This window comes from Macaca thibetana, chromosome 10, assembly GCF_024542745.1.
Source record: "Macaca thibetana thibetana isolate TM-01 chromosome 10, ASM2454274v1, whole genome shotgun sequence".
Taxonomy (NCBI): Eukaryota; Metazoa; Chordata; class Mammalia; order Primates; family Cercopithecidae; genus Macaca; species Macaca thibetana.
Genome location: NC_065587.1, coordinates 20,900,707 through 20,920,094, shown reverse-complemented (window position 1 = coordinate 20,920,094; position 19,388 = coordinate 20,900,707). Strand labels below are relative to the sequence as shown.

The window sequence follows — 19,388 nt, the reverse complement described above, 5'->3', positions numbered from 1 at the left end:
AGTCTGGTTTAACTAGCACTTTACTTGGCATCTTTGTTTAGATATCTGATAGGTTCTCAAACATAATGTGTCTAAAATGGAAACTTAATTTCTTGTTCCTTGTCCGTGGAGCTGTCTCTGCATGGCATGAGAAGAATCAATTTTTCTCACAATGCCCTTCATCAATAAATAGAAAATCCTTGCTTCTGGTTGCTGACACGAAAAGCTTGACTTCTCTTTTTCTGTCCTATTTAATTCATCAACTCAAATCCTATGGGCAGTATTTTCAAAGTATATCCAGAATCAGTGACATCTCACCACTTCTATCTCTACTACCTTTTCATTGCTATATTTTCTCTTGCTGGGATTGATGCCTTCTAATTGGTCTTCCTTTGCCCCTTACCCCCAGTAGCCTTGACTATTCCCTTGCCCAACAGCCAAAATGATTTTTTTGTTTTTGTTTTTTTGTCGAGACAGAGTCTCACACTGTCGCCTGGGCTAGATGTGCAGCAGTGCAATCTCAGCTTACTGCAACCTCCGCCTCCCAGGTTCATGTTACTCTCCTGCCTTAGCCTCCTGAGTAGCTGGGACTACAGGCACACACCACCATGCCCTGCTAAGTTTTTGTATTTTTAGTAGAGACAGGGTTTCACTATGTTGGCCAAGCTAGTCTCGAACTCCTGACCTCATGATCTGCCTGCCTTGGCCTCCCAAAGTGCTGAGATTACAGGCATGAGCCACCATGCCCAGCCCAAAATGATTCTTTTTTTTTTTTTTTTTTTTTTTTTTTTTTTTTGAGACGGAGTCTGGCTCTGTCGCCCGGGCTGGAGTGCAGTGGCCGGATCTCAGCTCACTGCAAGCTCCGCCTCCCGGGTTTACCCATTCTCCTGCCTCAGCCTCCCGAGTAGCTGGGACTACAGGCGCCCGCCGCCTCGCCCGGCTAGTTTTTTGTATTTTTTAGTAGAGACGGGGTTTCACCGTGTTCGCCAGGATGGTCTCGATCTCCTGACCTCGTGATCTGCCTGCCTTGGCCTCCCAAAGTGCTGAGATTACAGGCATGAGCCACCATGCCCAGCCCAAAATGATTCTTTAAGTCATCTCCTGCCAGTCCTCTGCTCAAAACGCCTCAACACGATTTGGGCCTGCTACTGCTTTGATGTTCTCTGTTCCCTTGCTTACATTGCCCTTGAAAGAGTTTTATGCTGCACGTTGAAGCCCAAGCTCCCTGAAATATCCTGTTACAGAAGCTTAGCAAACTAGAAATGTTGGTTTTGCATGAGACTGTTCAAAGAAAAGAGCAACTTACTTACTCTTTGTATAAGCCTATCTTTGGGTTTCTCGTTGGGTATTCTTTACTCCTTTTTTGTTCTTTATAAAACCAGGTAAAGATATTAGTACAGATTATAAGTTTTTAGAAGAACGTAGAATATTTGGGTAATAAGGCAAATTTATTTTTCCTATTTTGCTCATAAGTCAGTTTGGTTTCCTCAGATGAGGGATCCATTTTGAATTTAGAGATAACCGCAAAAACATCCTAAAATACTACAAGAATAATGATTTTGCATTTGCAGGTTGACTTTATTTTTTTGAGACAAGGTTTTGCTCTGTTGCCCAGGCTAGAGTGCGGTGGTATAATCACAGCACACTGCAGCCCTGACCTTCCAGGCTCAGTTAATCTCCCACCTCAGCCTCCTGAGTAGCTGGGACTACAGGCATGTGCTGCCATGACCAGCTTTTAAAAATTTATTTTTTTATTTTATTTTATTTTTTAGAGACTGAGTTTCACTCTGTTGCCCAGGCTGGTCTTGAATTCCTGAGCTCAGTCCATCTGCCTCAGCCTTCCAAAGTGCTGGGATTAGAGGCATAAGCCACCTTGCCTGGCCTGCAGTTTGATTTTAATTGTTGCTTTATTCATCAAAGTTTTATGATATTTTTTGTTTTACTATGAACATTAGGAATGTTAGCCTTTGATACTGTTTTTGCAGAAACAGGTTAAGACTAACAGGATTTTTACAAAGGAATTGTCAAATTGGGATTTGACTAGTAGGAATTGGCTGGGTGATAATCAACTTTTTCTTGGCTGACTCTGATCAGCTTCTTAGGCCTGCGTGTATATATAATACCTTTATTAGGATATGGCCGATTAGGGGAAAAACTATTGCCAATTTTGCCTTCCCCCTCCTTTTTTTTTTCTTTTTTTCCCCCACCCTCAAAGACCTCACCATAAGGGAAAGAAGAGAGCCTTGTTGGACACTGAAGAAGGGACGGGGATTTCTTCTCCTAATCTGGGCCTCCTGTCATGGTAAGTACAAGCAAATAAGAGTAAACAAAACAAAACAAAACAAAAAAAACCTCTGTCCTGACAATTAAGTGAACACTAATAAATTCATACCCATTTTTGTTTTTGTAAGAAATTATTTCTTTTTCTTTCCCAGATCTTGTCTCCTTTCTTTTCTTGTTTACTTAGTGGTAATAATTACAGAATACTCCAATATACAGAGCAGTTTCATTTCTATTAACTTTAATCCTGTGAGCTAGATATTGTCTCTTATTTTTCAGTCAGCAAGCAAATGGAATCAAGACTGAAACATACAGTTCTTGGACTCCAGGTTTTTAATTCCTTTTCTAGGAAGTAGCATGTAGTGAAAACTTTGTATATGTGTGTGTGTGTTTGTAGACAAATTGTAAGATGGTAATCTGCATATTTTAAAAATGTTTTAAATTGACAAATTATGTATGTATTGTGTAAAACATAATGTTTTGAAATATATATATATACCTTGTGGAATGGCAAAATCAAGCTAATTAACATATGTATTACTTCACATAGCATATATGCTTTATGAATTTATGGAAGCAATTCCCTACCTTCCCTGTTCTGTCTCTTTAAGGCAATATTTTGATCCCATAGTAGGTGGAGCAGCCCTGCACACCCCCTCCTGTATCTTTAACCAGAAAGAGAATTTAATGGACAATTTAATGACTTACGGGCCATTTTGGGGCCCAGCTCAAGCAGAGAAGATGGAACAACGAGCCAGCCACATTTTCATCAATCCCGAGGAAATGTAAACAGTGCTTCAAGGCTTGAAAAAGAAATGGTCCTCTGTAATATTGTCCTTCTTCTACCTTGTGATGTTTCCTAGATCCAAACTCTGTTTTATGCTGATGCACAGAGAAGGAATTGAAAAGGCTATGTTAATTTCAAGCTTCATTAGGGATGTATGGAAAATGCATTTCAAAATTAAAAAAACAAACTAGTTGTGCAGAAATGTCATATTAAAAGGAAGAGAAAGGTAACTGCCCTTATCTTAAAGGCATGCCAGTTTTTTCTTAGTTTGTGGGCATTACAACTTTATGATTTATCTTATACCTAAACATTGAACTTTTTCTGTTATTTCTTCATTATACTTTATTGGTTTTCCGACAGAGTTTTCAATGAATTGAAAAAGTGCTTGTTTAGTATTTCAGCCAGTGCTAATGAATAAACAAATGATGGGCTTATGAAAGCAGCTCTGTTCTGTATTGAGGATTTGTCCTTCATTGTATACCACACAGCTAGTAACAGTGTGGTCCTCTTCCTGGTGCTGCTGGGCTCTCCATGGTGCGTAGCAGAAAGTCTTCCTGGTGTTGTCCCTGGCCTGATGCTGTAGACAATGCTCGGGAGTTGCTTCTGTGTGTACTAGTTGGGGAGTAGCATGGCAATGTATGTATCTTTTGTTTTTGTTTAATTTCTCATAAAGTAATGTTGTAACAAGTTTTTACAAATCCTCATTTATAATTCTACCGTCAGAACCCATGGTTGTATTCCTTTTTCTTTTCTCTTGAGACAGAGTTGCTCTGTTGCCCAGGCTGGAGTGCAGTGGTGCAATATCGGCTCACTGCAACCTCGGCCTACTGGGTTCAAGCGATTCTTGTGCCTCGGCCTCTTGAGTAGCTGGAATTTACAGGCGCCTGCCACCATGCTTGGCTAATTTTTGTATTTTCAGTAGAGATGGGGTTTTGCCATGTTGGCCAGGCTGGTCTCGAACTCCTGACCTCAGGTGATCTGCCCGCCTCAGCCTCCCAAAGTGCTGGGATTACAGGCGTGAGCTACCGCGCCCCGTCGATTATATTCCTTTCTAACTAGTTCATGTCTCATATATATGTTTTATATAGTTAGAATGATACAATAATTTTCTATTTTGCTTGTTTCACTTAATGAATTAAACATTCTTCCATGTTGATTCTTTGGATTCCTAATGATCATTTTACTAGCTGTAAAACGTTCTGCAAGTTGTTGGACCATTGATTTTAATTATACTGTATTGTAGCATTTAGAGTGTATGTCCTTAATCCTTAGTTTTTGTATAGATAATTCAGAAGCATTGAACATTATTTTTGTTTTTAATGTAAACCCCTGTACTAATTTGAGAGTAACATTTCCCCGTCTTTTATACTCTTAAAGGTTCTTAAATGAGATTGGAGTCTGTCTTTGAGAGGTTAAGCATTAGCAAAATATATTTTCATGTTTTGTTTTGGAAAATCTGAAGCCTATGCAGAAAGAAAAGTACAGTGCACTCATATACACATCATTCAGCTGCAGTAATCATAAATTCATGACTATTCTTGTATTTGACTTCTTTTACCCTTACCCCTTTGGCAGTAATCCCAAGCATTTTATCAAGGGAAATGCACTGTTTGTCTTTTAATACCAGTCTTAAGAATATGACTGGAAATGACAGTAGGACTGGTAATTATTTTCACTTCTATGCTTTGCAAACACGAACACTAGATATAAATTCAGTTAGTAGGATTAACTGACTGGTCATCAGTCTCTCCTTCCCATGTACTGTATTTTTTTGAAATGGAGTTTTGCTCTTGTTGTCCAGGCTGGAATGCAATGGCGTGATCTTGGCTCACTGCAACCTCCCCCGCCTGGTTACAAGCGATTCTCCTGCCTCAGCCTCCTGAGTAGCTGAGATTACAGGCGCCTGCCACCACGCCCAGCTAATTTTTGTATTTTAGTAGAGACGGGGTTTCACCATGTTTGTCAGGCTGGTCTCGAACTCCTGACCTCAGGTGAGCCATCTGTCTCAGTCTCCCAAAGTGCTGGGATTGCAGGCGTGAACCACCACACCCGGCCCTTCCCATGTACTTAAAATATTTATCTCTATGGTTGACTTCTGCTCTGAGGCATGTACTTTCCTCTCCTAGCTGCATAATTTAGCCAGTAACAGAAACTAGTCTGGAACTGTGGTGACTGGCCCTTTTTCAGTATTTTGTGAATGACCCCACTGACTTTATGGAGGTGGATGGAGACTACGAAGTGCCAGATGCCACAATGCCTGGTGTTCCTCAGCAGTACCAGGAAATTAATGACATGGAATACATCTCTTTAATAAGTTACTGCTTATAGCCTAGGATAAATTTGTTTCCAAAACTGTTACCAGGCCAACATTTCCCAGTTTGTCTCCTTCTAACTTCTCACCTTATTAACCATCTCAAGTTTGGCCTTCTTCACCTATGAAACTCACAGAAACTATAATAAATTCAGGCTAATTCAACTGCTAAATTCAACTGTTCAGCCACATGGGATCACCAGTCCCCTAGATTCAGTGAGTCCTAATGTTATTCCTTTTGGAATAAATGTATTTTTGTGTACAAGGGGAGAAAAGTTCTGAAGTTTTACAGGTAATGTGAACTGAGACAATAGCTTTTAAAAAGAACATTTGTTTGATTTGTGAAAAATAGGTATTTCATTCTTGCCTTGCTGGCCTAATTTTCAGTTGTTTTGTGTTGAAAATCATCCATTTTCAGTTTTCAGTAGCTATTTTGGTGATATATATTGGTCTGGATTAGCACCCTGGTGAGTGTGCCAGCAAGAGTGAATAGGTAAATGGCTTCTTTTTGTTCTTTACAAGCCTGCTACGTTATTTCAATTCTGTGCTAAAGGTCAGCAGAAAACTAGGTCAGGGAATCACTTAAAGATTAATAATGGGTACCTCTGTAAAATGACCTTACAGAGAATAAAAGTCTAGGTCTTATGAATTTATGTGAGGTAAAAAGCTAGTTAATGTGATGCTGAGAAGATAATGTTAAAAGTATACTTTTATATAAGATTTTTGCTCCCCTCCATGTTTATATAGCATTTCCTTACTATCCCATATTGGTTTATGAGAAAAATCTCCCTAAATTCAAGATTCTTCACATCTTTAATTTTGTCTCTTTTTTTGGAGACTGTATCTCACTCTGTCACCCAGGCTGGAGAGCAGTAGTGCAATCATGGCTCATCTTTCATAGATAGCACTAGGAGAATGGTTTTAGGAAAAACCTGACTTTTGAAGTGAAGCAGCTTTAATTGGTATTTAGTGTTAGAGTATAGTAGACAAGCAGCTCTGATGGTTTCCAGACCTCTTTTTACATTCGTAAATTATTGAGGTACCCCCAGGAGGGTTTGTTTATGTGGGTTATGTCTATTTATACCATATTAGAAAATAAAACTGAGAAATCTTTAAAATGCTCATAAATTCATTTAAAAGTAACAACAAGCCAATTATGGTAGCATAAATAACATTTTTTGATGAAAAATATTTTTTCCTCATCCAAAGATAATTAGTTTTAGCGTTAACATTTTTGCAAATCTCTTTAATATTTGGCTTAATAGATGACAGGTGAATTCTCATATTCGGCATTTAGTGTGTTACAATGTTTTCTTTGAAATATAGGAAGAAAATGCAGCCTCAGGCAGATACGTAGTTAGAAAAGTAGTTACAAAAGGGAAGAGTATTTTCAGTTTTCCCAGATAATTTATATTTTTCTTTAATACTTGACAAGTGGTGTGTTTTTTTTGTTTGTTTTTGACACAAGGTCTTGCTCTGTTGCCCAGGCTTGAGTGTAGTGGCGCAATCACAGCTCACTGTACTCTCTACCTCCTCAGGTGCAGGTGATCCTCCCACCTCAGCCTCTTCAGTATCTGGGACTACAGGCATGTGCCTCTGTGCCCATCTAATTTCTCTGTTTTTTTGTAGAGTTGGGGTTTTACCGTGTTACCCAGGCTGGTCTTGAACTCCTGGGCTCAAGCAATCTGCCCACTGTAGCCCCCCAAAGTGCTGAGATTACAGGTATAAGCCACGGTGCCTGGTCAGTGGTGGTTCTTTAAAGGTTAGTTGCAGTATAGAATCTGAAACCATATCAGTGAACTTTTTGTATTATATTACATTAAAACCGTTGGTCTGTCTTGCACTTCGAGTGAATCTTTATTCACATATGATTTTTGTAACATCATGCATTGGTCATTAGGAAAATAATGGGTTCATTCATTGAGGCAGATCTTCAAAAGTTGACATATTTTATTATAGTGTGTATGTTTTTTTAAAATCACACTTGGTAATACCTCCACTTTAAAGATAAAAGTCCTAAGTACTGGGAAGCTATAAAGTTCATGGTGGGAGATGAGAGGTTTTCCAAAATCTAATTTTTGCACAAAAGCTTTATTATTGGCAACTAATACTATCTTTTGTTGTTATTGTTTTTTTCCTAATACTGTCTTTTGGAAAAAAGGCCTGCCAGATGTCCAAGTCTGTATTACATAGTTTTTCCATCAGTTGTTCTTCCAATTAAGAATGATATTCAGTGAAAAAAATGGCTAATTCATCTCTTAATTGAAGCATTTGCACAAGTGCTTTACCTCTTGACACCATAATACTGCACCGTGCGTCAGAGGTGTTTTACTTGTATTTCCTCTGTAAAAAAGACTTCTACTTAATGGTCAGGATTTAATAAATAGAATTTATAATATTTCCTTGTTTTATCAAGGTCATTCTTATGAAATTGGTACCACTGCCTCAGTTGTGCTAAGGTACCAGCAGTTTTACCTACCAGTTATTTTTTGTACTATTAGTATAGATGTCAATACGGTGAAGAAAGGCAATAATATCATATTATTGGGAAGGTTTTGATCTTGCAGGGCCCTTGTAAGCATCTCAGAGTCTGTGGACTTCATTTTGAGAATTTTGCTAGTGTAGAGTATTACCATTTTATGATTATGGTTGCTGTTAGTAAAACCTTAAGTGTTGTTTATAGATAAGAGGAAAAACTTTTTGGGGGAGGATTTATAAAATTATTGGAATTGTGTTAAGTAGTATATACAGAAGCAGCCAGTAACCACTGGTTATAATTCTTAATGCTGTCAGTTGAACATGATGTGGCTTTTGCTCTTTTAAAAATTGCTGTGTGGGGCTGAGTTTGATGGCTCACACCTGTAATCCCAGCACTTTGGGAGGCTAAGGTGGGAGGATCACTTGAGCCCAGGAGTTTGAGACCAACCTGGGCAATATAACGAGACCTTTTCTCTACTGAAAATAAAATTAGTCTGGCATGGTGGTGGGTGCCTGTGGTCCCAGATACCTGAGAGGCTGAGGCTGGAGGATCACTTGAGCCCAGGAGTTAGAGGTTACAGTTAGCTGTGATTGTGCTACTGCACTCCAACACGAGTGACAGAGCAAAACCCTGACTTTAAAAAAAAAAAAATTGCTGTGTAAACAGATTCTATTATAATTTAGTCAGGCTTTCTAATAGATGACATTTTTCTCATGTCTTCCTATACCATAAAAATTCATAATGCAAAAGATTACTTTTTAATACAAATTATAATTCGATTCACATGCATCTAGATGAGAATTTATTGCTGCTTCTTTTGAAATTGTCTTATCAGAAATACATTTTGTAATATAAGGCAGAATAAATGAAGGATAGTCTTTCAAATTTCAACTTGGGAAATTCAGTTCTTAAGCTTACTTTTTCTTAGAAATTGTTTTCAAGCTTTCTATTATGAAAATTTCACATATAACCAGAGTAGACACAATGATAGAGATAATGAACTCTCACCCAGTTTTATGAATTATTAATTCATAGGTAGTCCTGTTTCACTTACGTCCCACTTCTTCCTTACTCCCGCCCCAATTATTTTGAAGCAAATTTCAAATGTCACCTTTCATTTTTAAATATTTCAGTATGTATCTCTCAAATAATTTAAGATTGTAACTTAAAGAGAAAAAAGCATTATATCTTGGTTTCTCTTAAAAGTAATGTGGGGCTGGGCACAGTGGCTCAGGTCTGTTATTCCAGCACTTTGGGAGGCTGAGGCAGCTGTATCACCTGAGGCCAGGAGTTGGAGACTAGCCTGACTAACATGGCAAAACCCCGTCTCTACAAAAAATAGTAGCCAGGCGTTGTGGGGCACACCTGCAGTCCCAACTACTCAGGAAGCTGAGGCAGGAGAATTGCCTGAACCTGGGAGGCCGAGGTTGCAATGAGCCGAGATTATACCACCACACTACCTGTGCACTACACTACCAGTGCACCACTGCCTGGGTGACAGAGTGAGACTCTGTCTTTAAAAAAAAAAAAAAAGAAGAAGAAGAAATGTATTAACAAACCTGTTAGTGCCTAAAAGAAATATTCTAAACTCTGACATTTTTTTTTTCTTTTTTTGCATTAATGTGCTTTCAGACCAGTTGTACCTAATATAATGGATAAAAAACTTTAAGATCAGTATTGTTTCCTTGAGCTTTTCTGCCTGTTCACCTTGGTCTTCGTACTTTCATTGTGATTATACTAGCAGACATGGCAGAAAAACCAAATATGGATGATTAGAAGCTTTGAAATTATTTTAAGGTTTTGGACTTTTCCAGGATGAAGAGACTCGGCACAGCCTTGAGTGCATCCAGGCCAATCAGATCTTTCCCAGGAAGCAGCTGATCCGGGAGGATGAGAATCTTCAGGTAATTATAGGCCACTTTTAAATATAAAATATTTATTTAGCATTAACTGTATAGCAGAGTTAATGGATTGAAGTGTAATGTGATAGATAGATAGATAGATAGATAGATAGATAGATAGATAGATAGATAGATAGATAGATAGATAGAAAGAAAGAAAGAAATGCAAGCTGGAAAACATCTCATTTTAGCCAGACTTATTTCCTGGGAATCCACTGTTTAAGATGATCTTCTCTGTATCATTCCTTTATTAGTTCAGAATTTGAATAACTAGATATATTTGAATTAGGTGGGTATAAACCCATCCTCTTTAGGTTCCTTGTCTACTTACGTGCTGTGTTTTCAACTTCAGTGGCAGAGGATTTACCATCCATTCAGCCAACTAATGTTTGAAGCCTTTTTTTTTTTTTTTAACTGCTTCAGAACTCTAAAGGGTTTCTTTCATTTCGAAGGTTCCTTTCCTTGAACTTCATGGAGAGAGCACAGAGTTTGTGGGCCGTGCCGAGGATGCCATCATTGCCCTTTCCAATTACAGACTTCACATCAAGTTCAAGGAGTCTCTTGTTAATGTAAGTGATTACCAACTGTTCTCCCTCTAAGGTAGATGGAGAAAGGAAGTCAAATTTAATGCTCTCAAAGAGAGGAGAGGCATACAGAATTGGGAGTGAAAGCATTATGTGCTCTGCTTTTCTCACTTAATTTAGCACTCAAGGAACACTAGGTCAGCAAGCAACTCTTATGCTTGATTTAAAATGATGTGTGTAGTTGTCAGCTGAGGTGTCCATTGTTTAGTTAACAGTGAATGATTTGCACTAGGTAATGCTGTATCATTAAGCTTTATAAAGGTGTAAAGGCTGAGTAGGCTTTTATTCCTCAATCTTTAGTAGTTACCAACTGCCTCAGTTGAGGTAATTCCCTGGGCCTTAATGTCAAATGATGAGATGTACTTTGAGCTCACTGCAGACTCATTACAGCATGAAGTTACTCTAATGACTCCTTGGTGGTATAAGTGTAGATGTTAAGTATAATGTTTATTTGCATAATGGACTATGTATTACTGAAGAAAAGGAAGGCTGTTGATTCTCAAGAGTACATTTACCCTTTTCAGTTATGAATGTCCTCTCAGTGAACTGGTTCTTTCAATGCTCTGCTATCATTAGTCTTAAATGAAAGCAACAAAGGCCTGAAAATTACTTACTTACAGCAAATGCCTTCTTCCTTCTTTACTTGCCAGTGTTGTGGCTTTCTACACTCCACTTCCAGCACAGAGAAGTGTGTATTATGACACGTTAAAACAGCTCGGAACTGTAATTCCATGCAGACTGTGTTTTGGGTTCATTTTGGGATTCTTTGAAATCTATTGTTCATTTGTTTTACTCAGCAATTAAAGAAAAGCTCAGTGGCTGTCATTTTTTTTTCTTTTTTGGTAGTCGACATTTTTTACTTGTTACTGTCATTGTTCTTTGTAGTTAAGCATTTATGTCCAAGAGCAGTTTTGGCCTGAATCCCTTCTGGCTTCTAGATTTGGGCCGTGATAATAGCAGTTACATCAGTTTCTATCAGCTAAAGATACACACCAGATTCATTAAGGAAAGAGCCAATGCTGTTCTTTCATACTATGTAGCACTCTGTTCAGAAGGGTCCACTTGGATTTGAGTAGTCGTAATGGGGAGGGGAAAGGGGTTCTGGAAACACCTATAAAATCCCAGCAACTGAGAATTCCCCACCAGCTACTGTGGAAGTAATGATAGTGATGTTCAGTAGAACTGCCCAGTTTAACTTTGTGTTCTTTCAGTGTTTGAATTGCTGGAATTATAATTAAATTGCATGTGAGAATGATAGTTTTATATCATTGCATTTTTTCATATACTGTATTTATCAGTTTATTGGTTGATGGCCAAGTATTTCAGAGACTATTTTTAGAACTATTTGAGAATAAGGTCTGCCGGAAAGAAAGCATGAAACTGATCATGTCATTCATCAGCTTAAAGCCCTTCAGTGTTTCTTCACTGCTTCTATGATGAAGATCAAATTATTTAGCATGGCATGAAGCTGTTTGTGATCCTTGGTCCCTGCAATGTTGTCAGCTTCCCTCCTTTCCCCATTTTCACGTTTTTTTACTTGTAAAAGCAGCCTCCTTGTACTCTTCAGCCATACCTCATATCTCTGTATTCCCTTTTCTGCCCAGAAACTTCTATTCATCTGTCAAAATTCAGTTCAGGTGATAACTTCTGTGAAGCCTTTCTTAGTCCCAGTTCCCTCTATGAACGTTAATTACACTCTTTGCTTTGTCTTTATCTTGTACATTCTTTTATAACATTTACCAATTAGGTTGTAATTTTTGGTTAATTCTTTGTATCTTTAAGATCCAGCATGTCTCTTGGTGCCACAATATTCAGTAAATATTCAATGAATTGAAGTTAATGTGGGTTTGAAGTGGGCATTAGAACCTTTTCCCCCTTTGGCGTTTAAAGCTTATTTTAAAACAATACATATCTGTGTGAATAGGCTGTGTCTTAATTGTCTCTAAGGATAGCTGTGTAAGTAGGTTGTTGACTGGAATTGCTGATCCCCCATTGTGATTGAGAGATAATGCTTAAGGAAACTTGCCGCTGTTCTTTCTTTTGATCCATTTTCTTAACCTGAAAGTGTTTTTTTCTGTTAGCATCGTAACCCTTTAAAGCATAGAGCCTACATGTTACTTAAAAAGCCCAGGGTAGGCCGGGTGCAGTGATGCACGCCTGTAATCCAGCACTTTGGGAGGCTGAGGCGGGCGGATCACCTGAGGTTGGGAGTTCGAGACCAGCCTGGCCAAAATGGTGAAACCCCATCTCTACTAAAACTACAAAAATTAGCTGGGCATGGTGGCATGTGCTACTCAGGAAGCTGAGGTAGGAGAATCGCTTAAACCCAGGAGGTGGAGGTTGCAATGAGCCGAGATTACGCCACTGCACTCCAGCCTGGATGACAGAGGGAGACTCTGTCAAAAACAACAACAACAAAACCCGACAAAAACCCCAAGGTAATGACTTTGTACAGAAAAATGATGGTGTAAAAGTATTTTGGCATTGCAGTGACTTAAATTTCAGATTGAGAGAGACTAGAACTCCTCCATAAAAATTAATTTATCACAGCTAGTACTAAGAGATTCCTGAAACCTGAAATCTGGAGGTACTTAGGAAACAAGGACTCCTCCTGCATCAGGTCCTGGATGGAGATCAGACAGTTGGTAGTGGTATTTCCTTTCCTTTCTCAGCAAATAAGTGTTTCAATAAAATGTTAGATCAGGAGGCTCTCTTTAAAGGTTATTTTATCTATATCAAACACATTTAAACCATCAAAGCCCAAACGTACCAGTATATGTTGTGGCATGCCCCAGTTTGCATCATTTTGTATGCTTAAAATACTTAGCACTTTAGAAAATGACTTACCATCATGTTTTAAATAGCTACCTGATATCATGTATTCTCTTTTAATTTCACAGCACATTGAGTAAAATGTGTCTGTAGGTTTTGATACCATAAACATAATTACTTTAATTCACACATTCACTGAATTTCAAGTTCCAGTTCCTGTGGTAAAGAATCTCTGTAGTAGTTTGTGTGTAGCACTTAAGGTATAAACTGCTCCTATTCTGTGCTTTTCCCAAATTATTATTACATATTTACAGACGTAGTTCTTTGAAGCTTAGATAATTTATAAACAAGTTAAAGTGTTCAAGTGGAATTCATGAACATTTAAAAGTGTGTGTGTGTGTGTGTGTGTGTGTAATTTAATAGACTCTTTCTCAATCTGCTGCTTCTGAAATCCCAGTAAGTAGCATGAAAATTCTAGGTGGTTGCTGCACCTGTGCTTGGAGCTAATTGATTTTGAGTGTTAGATGCTCACTTTGCAAATCAGCAGAATGTTTCCCCTCTGCATGAGTCCTTTTCCTCTTACTGGACCAAATTCTAGTTGTATGCTACTATGAGAACAATTTGTAGGGTAAAGAAAAAGCCCTATAGTTTATACATAAGCAGATGGAATTGTGACCTTCAAAAAAATGTAGAACAGGTTTCTATTAGAAATAATTTGTAAAATCAACACTAGTATTTTTTTCTTTCACTTTTTTTTTGGAGACGGAGTTTCACTCTGTCGCCCAGACTGGAGTGCGGTAGCACAGTCTAGGCTCACTGCAGCCTTAGCCTCCTGGGCTCAAGTTATCCTCCCACCTCAGCCTCTCAAAGTGTTTGGACTATAGGCATTAGCCACCACACCCTGCTGCGAAGGAGGTTATTGTTAATACTTAATGCACTTTTATCTAGCATTCATATAATAGTGGGAGCCTCCGAAAGCAGTGCTGGAGGCTTGTAATTTGTCGAAGGTGAACAACAGAGTTTGAGTCTTAAACCAGTGACAGTCTTTTGCTGGTTAGTGGATTTTTGGTTGTTGTTTTTTGAAACAGGGTCTTGCTCTGTCGCCCAGGCTGGAGTGCAGTGGCGCCATCATGGCCCACTGCAGCCTCAACTTCCTGTGCTTAGGTGATCCTCCCACCTCAACCTTCTGAGTAGCTGGGTCTACAGACACTTGCCACCATGTTCAGTTAATTTAATTTTATTTTTTGTAGAGATGTCTATGTTGCCCAGGCTGGTCTCAAACTCCTGGGCTCAAGCAGTCCACCCACCTTGGCCTCCCAAAGTGCTGGGATTACAGATGTGAGCCGCTGCACCCAATTTTTTGTTTTATTTTATTATTTTATTTTATTTTTTTCTTTTTTTTTTTTTATGTTATGTTATATTATTGTAGTGACAGGGTTTCACCATGTTGCCCAGGCTGGTCTTGAACTCCTGGGCTCAAGTGATCCTCCTGCCTCAGCCTACCAAAGTGCTGGGATTATAGGTGTAAGCCGTTGTGCCTGGCCCTGATTAGTTTTTAAATGAAAAGATTTTGTGCCCAGATATTCCACTTTATTACTGATTTTAGATTTAGATCCATTTTTACTCTGTTACTGGCATTTTAACTTCAGGTGTACAAGTACAAGATTAGTACTTCCCATTCAGGCTATAAAAAGGGTGTTTGTTTTTAAAAAGGTAGAAATTATCCCACTCTAAATTCTGGTGTTTAAAAATAATGCACATGTATGCACACACACCCAGAATGAGTTGAGGAGGTAAATATAGTAGGGTATGATGGCATCAGATCCCTCTGAAATGTGACAGTACTTTGGACATAACCTGTGCATGTCTGTTAAGTTTTTAAACTGCCGCTCTTCTGCTTTTGTTTTTTTTGTTTTTTTTTTTTTTTTGGATTGATGCTCTTAAGGGTGTTAGTGTCTGTGATGTAACTTTTGGCTTTTTGAGGAATTGGTTGTAGCACTGAATGTGTTTGATGCATTGTTTGAGCCTGAGTTTGGTGAAATTTATATTAGGAAAAGCATTGTAAAGTGAGATTGTGTTACCTGGCAGGTGGAGATAGAGGAGAGAGGAGCAAAAAGAAAATGAGTTGTTACAAGACATTGAATCAGTAGGTTTAAGGGATTTGAAAGTGAGTTTATCTTGCTACTGTGTTACAAAAAGAATTGCATCTGAGGAGTTTTGATTTAAACTCTATTTTTCTCTTGAAGATCCCTGGTGGAGAAGCTACTTATTTGTGCAAGAAGAACTAAAGTACAGCTCATATGGAAGAGAAGTCCAAGTGTAGGGGAAGAAAGAAAGGCACACCATGTGTGGTGGAAGGAGCCCAGGCTGGAGGACAGACACGGATTCTGGTCCTGACTTTACTATACTAGCTTATAGTGTAGTAGTTTAACCTTCCTGGGCTGTAAAGTGGACTGGCTCTTGAATCTGTAATTTGCTTTTGAGTTTGAATGTAGGGTATCTCTAGTTATAGAAATGGTAAGAGATCATTTTCTTACATGAGGAAATTTGAACCTAAAGCAATGGAGTGGGCCTTAAGAAAGTAGGGAAACAGTGTGTTTTGGATGGAGGTATGAACAGGAGAAGGCCAATTCTGCCTTTTAGAAAAGGCATGATGGACTGGGCGCAGTGGCTCACACCTGTAATCCCAGAACTTTGGGAGGCCGAGGCAGGTGGATCACCTGAGGTCAGGGGTTCGAGACCAGCCTGGCCAAATGGCGAAACCTCATCTCTACTAAAAATACAAAAAATTAGCTGGGTGTGGTAGCAGGTGCCTGTGATCTCAGCTACTCAGGAGGCTGAGGCAGGGAGAATAGCTTGAACCTGGGAGGTGGAGGTTGCGGTGGACTGAGATTGCACCGTTGCGCTCCAGCCTGGGCAATAGTAACAAGACTGTCTCAAAAAAAAAAAAAAAAGAAGAAAAAAGGCAATCTGTGGACGGAGCACTGAAGGGAAACAATGGAGTAGAAAGGAGAAGAAAAGGGAGACATTTGTTATAAAAATCATGTTTCTCTTTTATAGGTCCCTATTCTTGCTGCATATTAAACTTTCCTGCTTGTGACAATCTGCATGAATGTTAAAATCTGTTCTCCATATCTGTGACTTCTATACACATGGTTGATTTTGGTGACTTGCTAGTGTCTGCAATCTGATTTCAACCCATAGAACCAACATTTTAATTCTTCTTTCTTAAATTTACGATGTTAAAATACAGAAAAAATATATGTGTATATATTGCCTCAATTTTAGGTAGCCAATGTTTTGCATGCTCTGAGATACTTTACTCTATTAAGTTTGGGCACAGGCCATTGGGCTCTGATTTAGTAATAAGGATGTAAAACTTACTTGTTCTTTGTAGCAACGTAGCAAAGGCTAATCCATTTCCCCCAGCAGCTGCTAAGGGCATTAGCTGGTTTTCATGTCTTCTGTCCATAAAGTCAGTCATTTGCAGGGGACTTGGGATGCAGGTGACTGCTGCAGGAGCAGCCTCTTCATGTGGATTTGTAAAGCTCACTCTAATCCTATCCCAGACTCTTCCTAGGCCCCATGCCTGAGATTTCCTTAGTTGTGACTGAGGTTCAGAAAGCAGAGGCTGATGGCACATGGGAAGGCTGGAGGCTTGCCCAATGAAGCCGGCAAAATTTTAATTGGTAACATTTTAGAAAATTGAGATTAGAACTCACGCCTTTTAATTGCCGGTGTGCAGCCACATTTTGGGGGGATATATAGGGAGTAGGGTAGTTAGCAGGAGTATATACAAAATGCAGTAAGTGTCTGTTACAGGCTACCCAGAGGACTGGCCTCAGAACAAAGCAATATTGTCTTCTAATCTCTATCTTCTTAATCTCAATATTTCTTCTTTATAGTGTATCTCTGATAAATTGTAGTTTTTTTTTTCCCTTCTTAGATGCACAGGTCTCGGAAGAAGTCTTAGTTGCATCAGTTGCAGTTTCTCACAGCACCTTGGGTTTAAGGACGTAAACAAAAACAGAGGGCCAAAAGCTCCTTTTGTTCTCAGAACACAGGCAAGATTTTTTTTTTTTTGAGATGGAGTTTCGCTCTTGTTGCCCAGGCTGGCGTGCAATGGCGTGATCTCAGCTTACCGCAGTCTCCGCCTCTGGGATTCAAGTGATTCTCCTGCCTCAGCCTCTGGAGTAGCTGGGATTACAGGCATGTGCCACCACACCCGGATAAGTTTGTATTTTTAGTAGAGATGGGGTTTCTCCATGTTGATCAGGCTGGTCTCAAACTCCCGACCTCAGGTGATCTGCCCACCTCAGCCTCCCAAAGTGTTGGCATTACAGGCGTGAGCCACCACGTCCAGCCAAGATTTCTTAGTCTTTCTCTGACCCCAGTCCTATTACATTTGTAAGGGAATTTTTGTAGACTGTAGACTTAAAAGCAAGAAGACTAGTCCTAAGGTAGAAACTCCCAGTCATTTATGTGAGTAATAATTATTTTGCTTTCTTCTCTTCTTTAACCCCTGCCCCAGTTTGTTTCTTTGTCCATCCCTGGGCTTCTTTTTGATCCCTGCATCCTCATTCTGAGAGTTTTCTGCTGACTGGCAGCTCCGTGGTGGGGCAGAGTTTGCAGGAAGCTTGTTCCTGAAACTGGCTCAACTAACACGAGGGCCAGCCTGTGCAGACAGCACTCTTGTTCCTGTCTGCATTGGAGGAGACTGCCCTCCTCTTTGCATACTAAACACAAGTTGTTGGAATGCTATTTGCAACTCCCAGAGCCACATTTTGGCTAGGCTTGATACACTGTAAGAGGCAAATGGCCCACTCCTTTTTCAAGGAGTAAAAGTATTCACTATTATTTTACCAGGTTTGCCTTGAAAGCCTAGAAATTGCTTTTTGAAGCCAAGGGTTGAATTAGGATGATTTGAGGGATAGGAGGAGGATCCTCATATTGTCCTGAAGATTTGGCACCCTGTCTAGATGCTTTTGCTTCTATCTGTCTCCCTTCTGTCTGCTGTTATACATAATCCTGTGTCCAGTAGAGTTTGCAGACCAGATTGGCAAGGAGGAACCATTCCAGCTTGTTCAAACCTCAAGCCCCATTTTGCAAACAGGGCTCCTAACTGATCTTTTGAAGCAAATCTGACATAGTTAAAGTTTTAGTGTCTTTGATCACTGTATGGCCTTCTCCCTCCTTTTTGATACCTTTTGGATCTGTTCTACTTAGTAGAGAGCCTGGCCAGAAGCTATTACCCCATTATCTTCGCTGTGCAATCCACAGTCAGCTTAGAACTCTAGTCTTTTTCAGGAGCCTCATTGGCTGACACTAAAGCCCACTCTGTCATTTGGGGCAAACAGTAGTTTCCCACTGGTGTTCTGATCTGTAGTTCTTTTCTATAAGCAAGAAAAGATTACTGTTCTGGCTCCCTTCAGCTTCTGTGTCATTGCATCATTGCAAATCATAGTCAGTTATAGCATCTAAAAGTAGTACTCTGATCTTGTGAATTCAGTGCCTGAGAGATATATTCTCCCCTTCTTCCAAAGGTGGTGCCACCTCTTTGTTGCCTTCATGCTATGACATGACTTGAGACCACTGATTTAGAGATAAAGGGAAGTCCTAATTCACTTTGTAGTAAATAACTTGAGTACTGTTGATGCAGATAAGTTTGAAGCTCTATTTTTGTTGCTTTCCCTTATAGATCTTTTTAATTAGTCTTGTTGGACACATTGAAGAACTCCAGGGTCAAAGCCTTTTTGACTAAGAGGACTTCATTTTTTTTTTAATTGCAGGTTCCATTACAGCTTATAGAAAGTGTTGAATGCCGAGATATATTTCAGCTTCATTTGACTTGCAAAGACTGCAAAGTTATCAGGTATGTGGTATGTTTGTGTTGCTGTTTAGTGTGGAAAATATTTTTTAAAGAATGGGTCCATTATTTGGTAACTTAGTAAAATACCTTTTGATGATTAACATCATTAGGAATATTTTCTGAGTAGTTTTTGCCTGAAATATTTTATCTGTAGGATGTGTACTTTGCTATGTTGAAAGATGTTTTTTTTAAAAAAAAAATTGGAAATAATTTTATATTTACAAAAGTAAAAATACTAAAAAGAATATCAGTACACCATTTACCCAGATTCACTTGTTAACATTTTATTATTTGCTTTATTATTTGCAGAGGCTTGGGGTGTGTATGTGTGTGTGTGTGTGTGTGTGTTTTCTTTTTCTGAACAGATTGAGAGTAAGTTACATAATCATGGCTCTTAATCCCAAAATACTTCAGTGTGCTTTCCTA

The 19,388-nt window shown here is 39.1% G+C and overlaps 3 protein-coding genes across 12 annotated transcripts in view; 1 reads left to right on the top strand and 2 right to left on the bottom strand.

Annotated features, from left to right (window-relative positions):
• Positions 1-19,388, bottom strand: part of ASCC2 (activating signal cointegrator 1 complex subunit 2) — a 402,689-nt gene that overhangs the window by 183,275 nt on the left and 200,026 nt on the right. The window lies entirely within an intron of this gene.
• Positions 1-19,388, bottom strand: part of ZMAT5 (zinc finger matrin-type 5) — a 357,894-nt gene that overhangs the window by 248,423 nt on the left and 90,083 nt on the right. The window lies entirely within an intron of this gene.
• MTMR3 (myotubularin related protein 3) overlaps positions 1-19,388 on the top strand; it is a 141,949-nt gene that overhangs the window by 83,524 nt on the left and 39,037 nt on the right. For 5 of the 10 annotated variants that reach the window (XM_050806786.1, XM_050806784.1, XM_050806783.1 and 2 more), the window contains exons 3-6: positions 2,195-2,281; positions 9,651-9,740; positions 10,190-10,306; positions 18,883-18,965. In XM_050806786.1, coding sequence (XP_050662743.1) covers positions 2,279-2,281; positions 9,651-9,740; positions 10,190-10,306; positions 18,883-18,965 — 293 coding nt within the window. In that variant the 5' untranslated portion in view covers positions 2,195-2,278. The remainder of the gene's footprint in view (positions 1-2,194; positions 2,282-9,650; positions 9,741-10,189; positions 10,307-18,882; positions 18,966-19,388) is intronic. The other 5 variants (XM_050806780.1, XM_050806779.1, XM_050806778.1 and 2 more) reach the window with 1 other exon arrangement.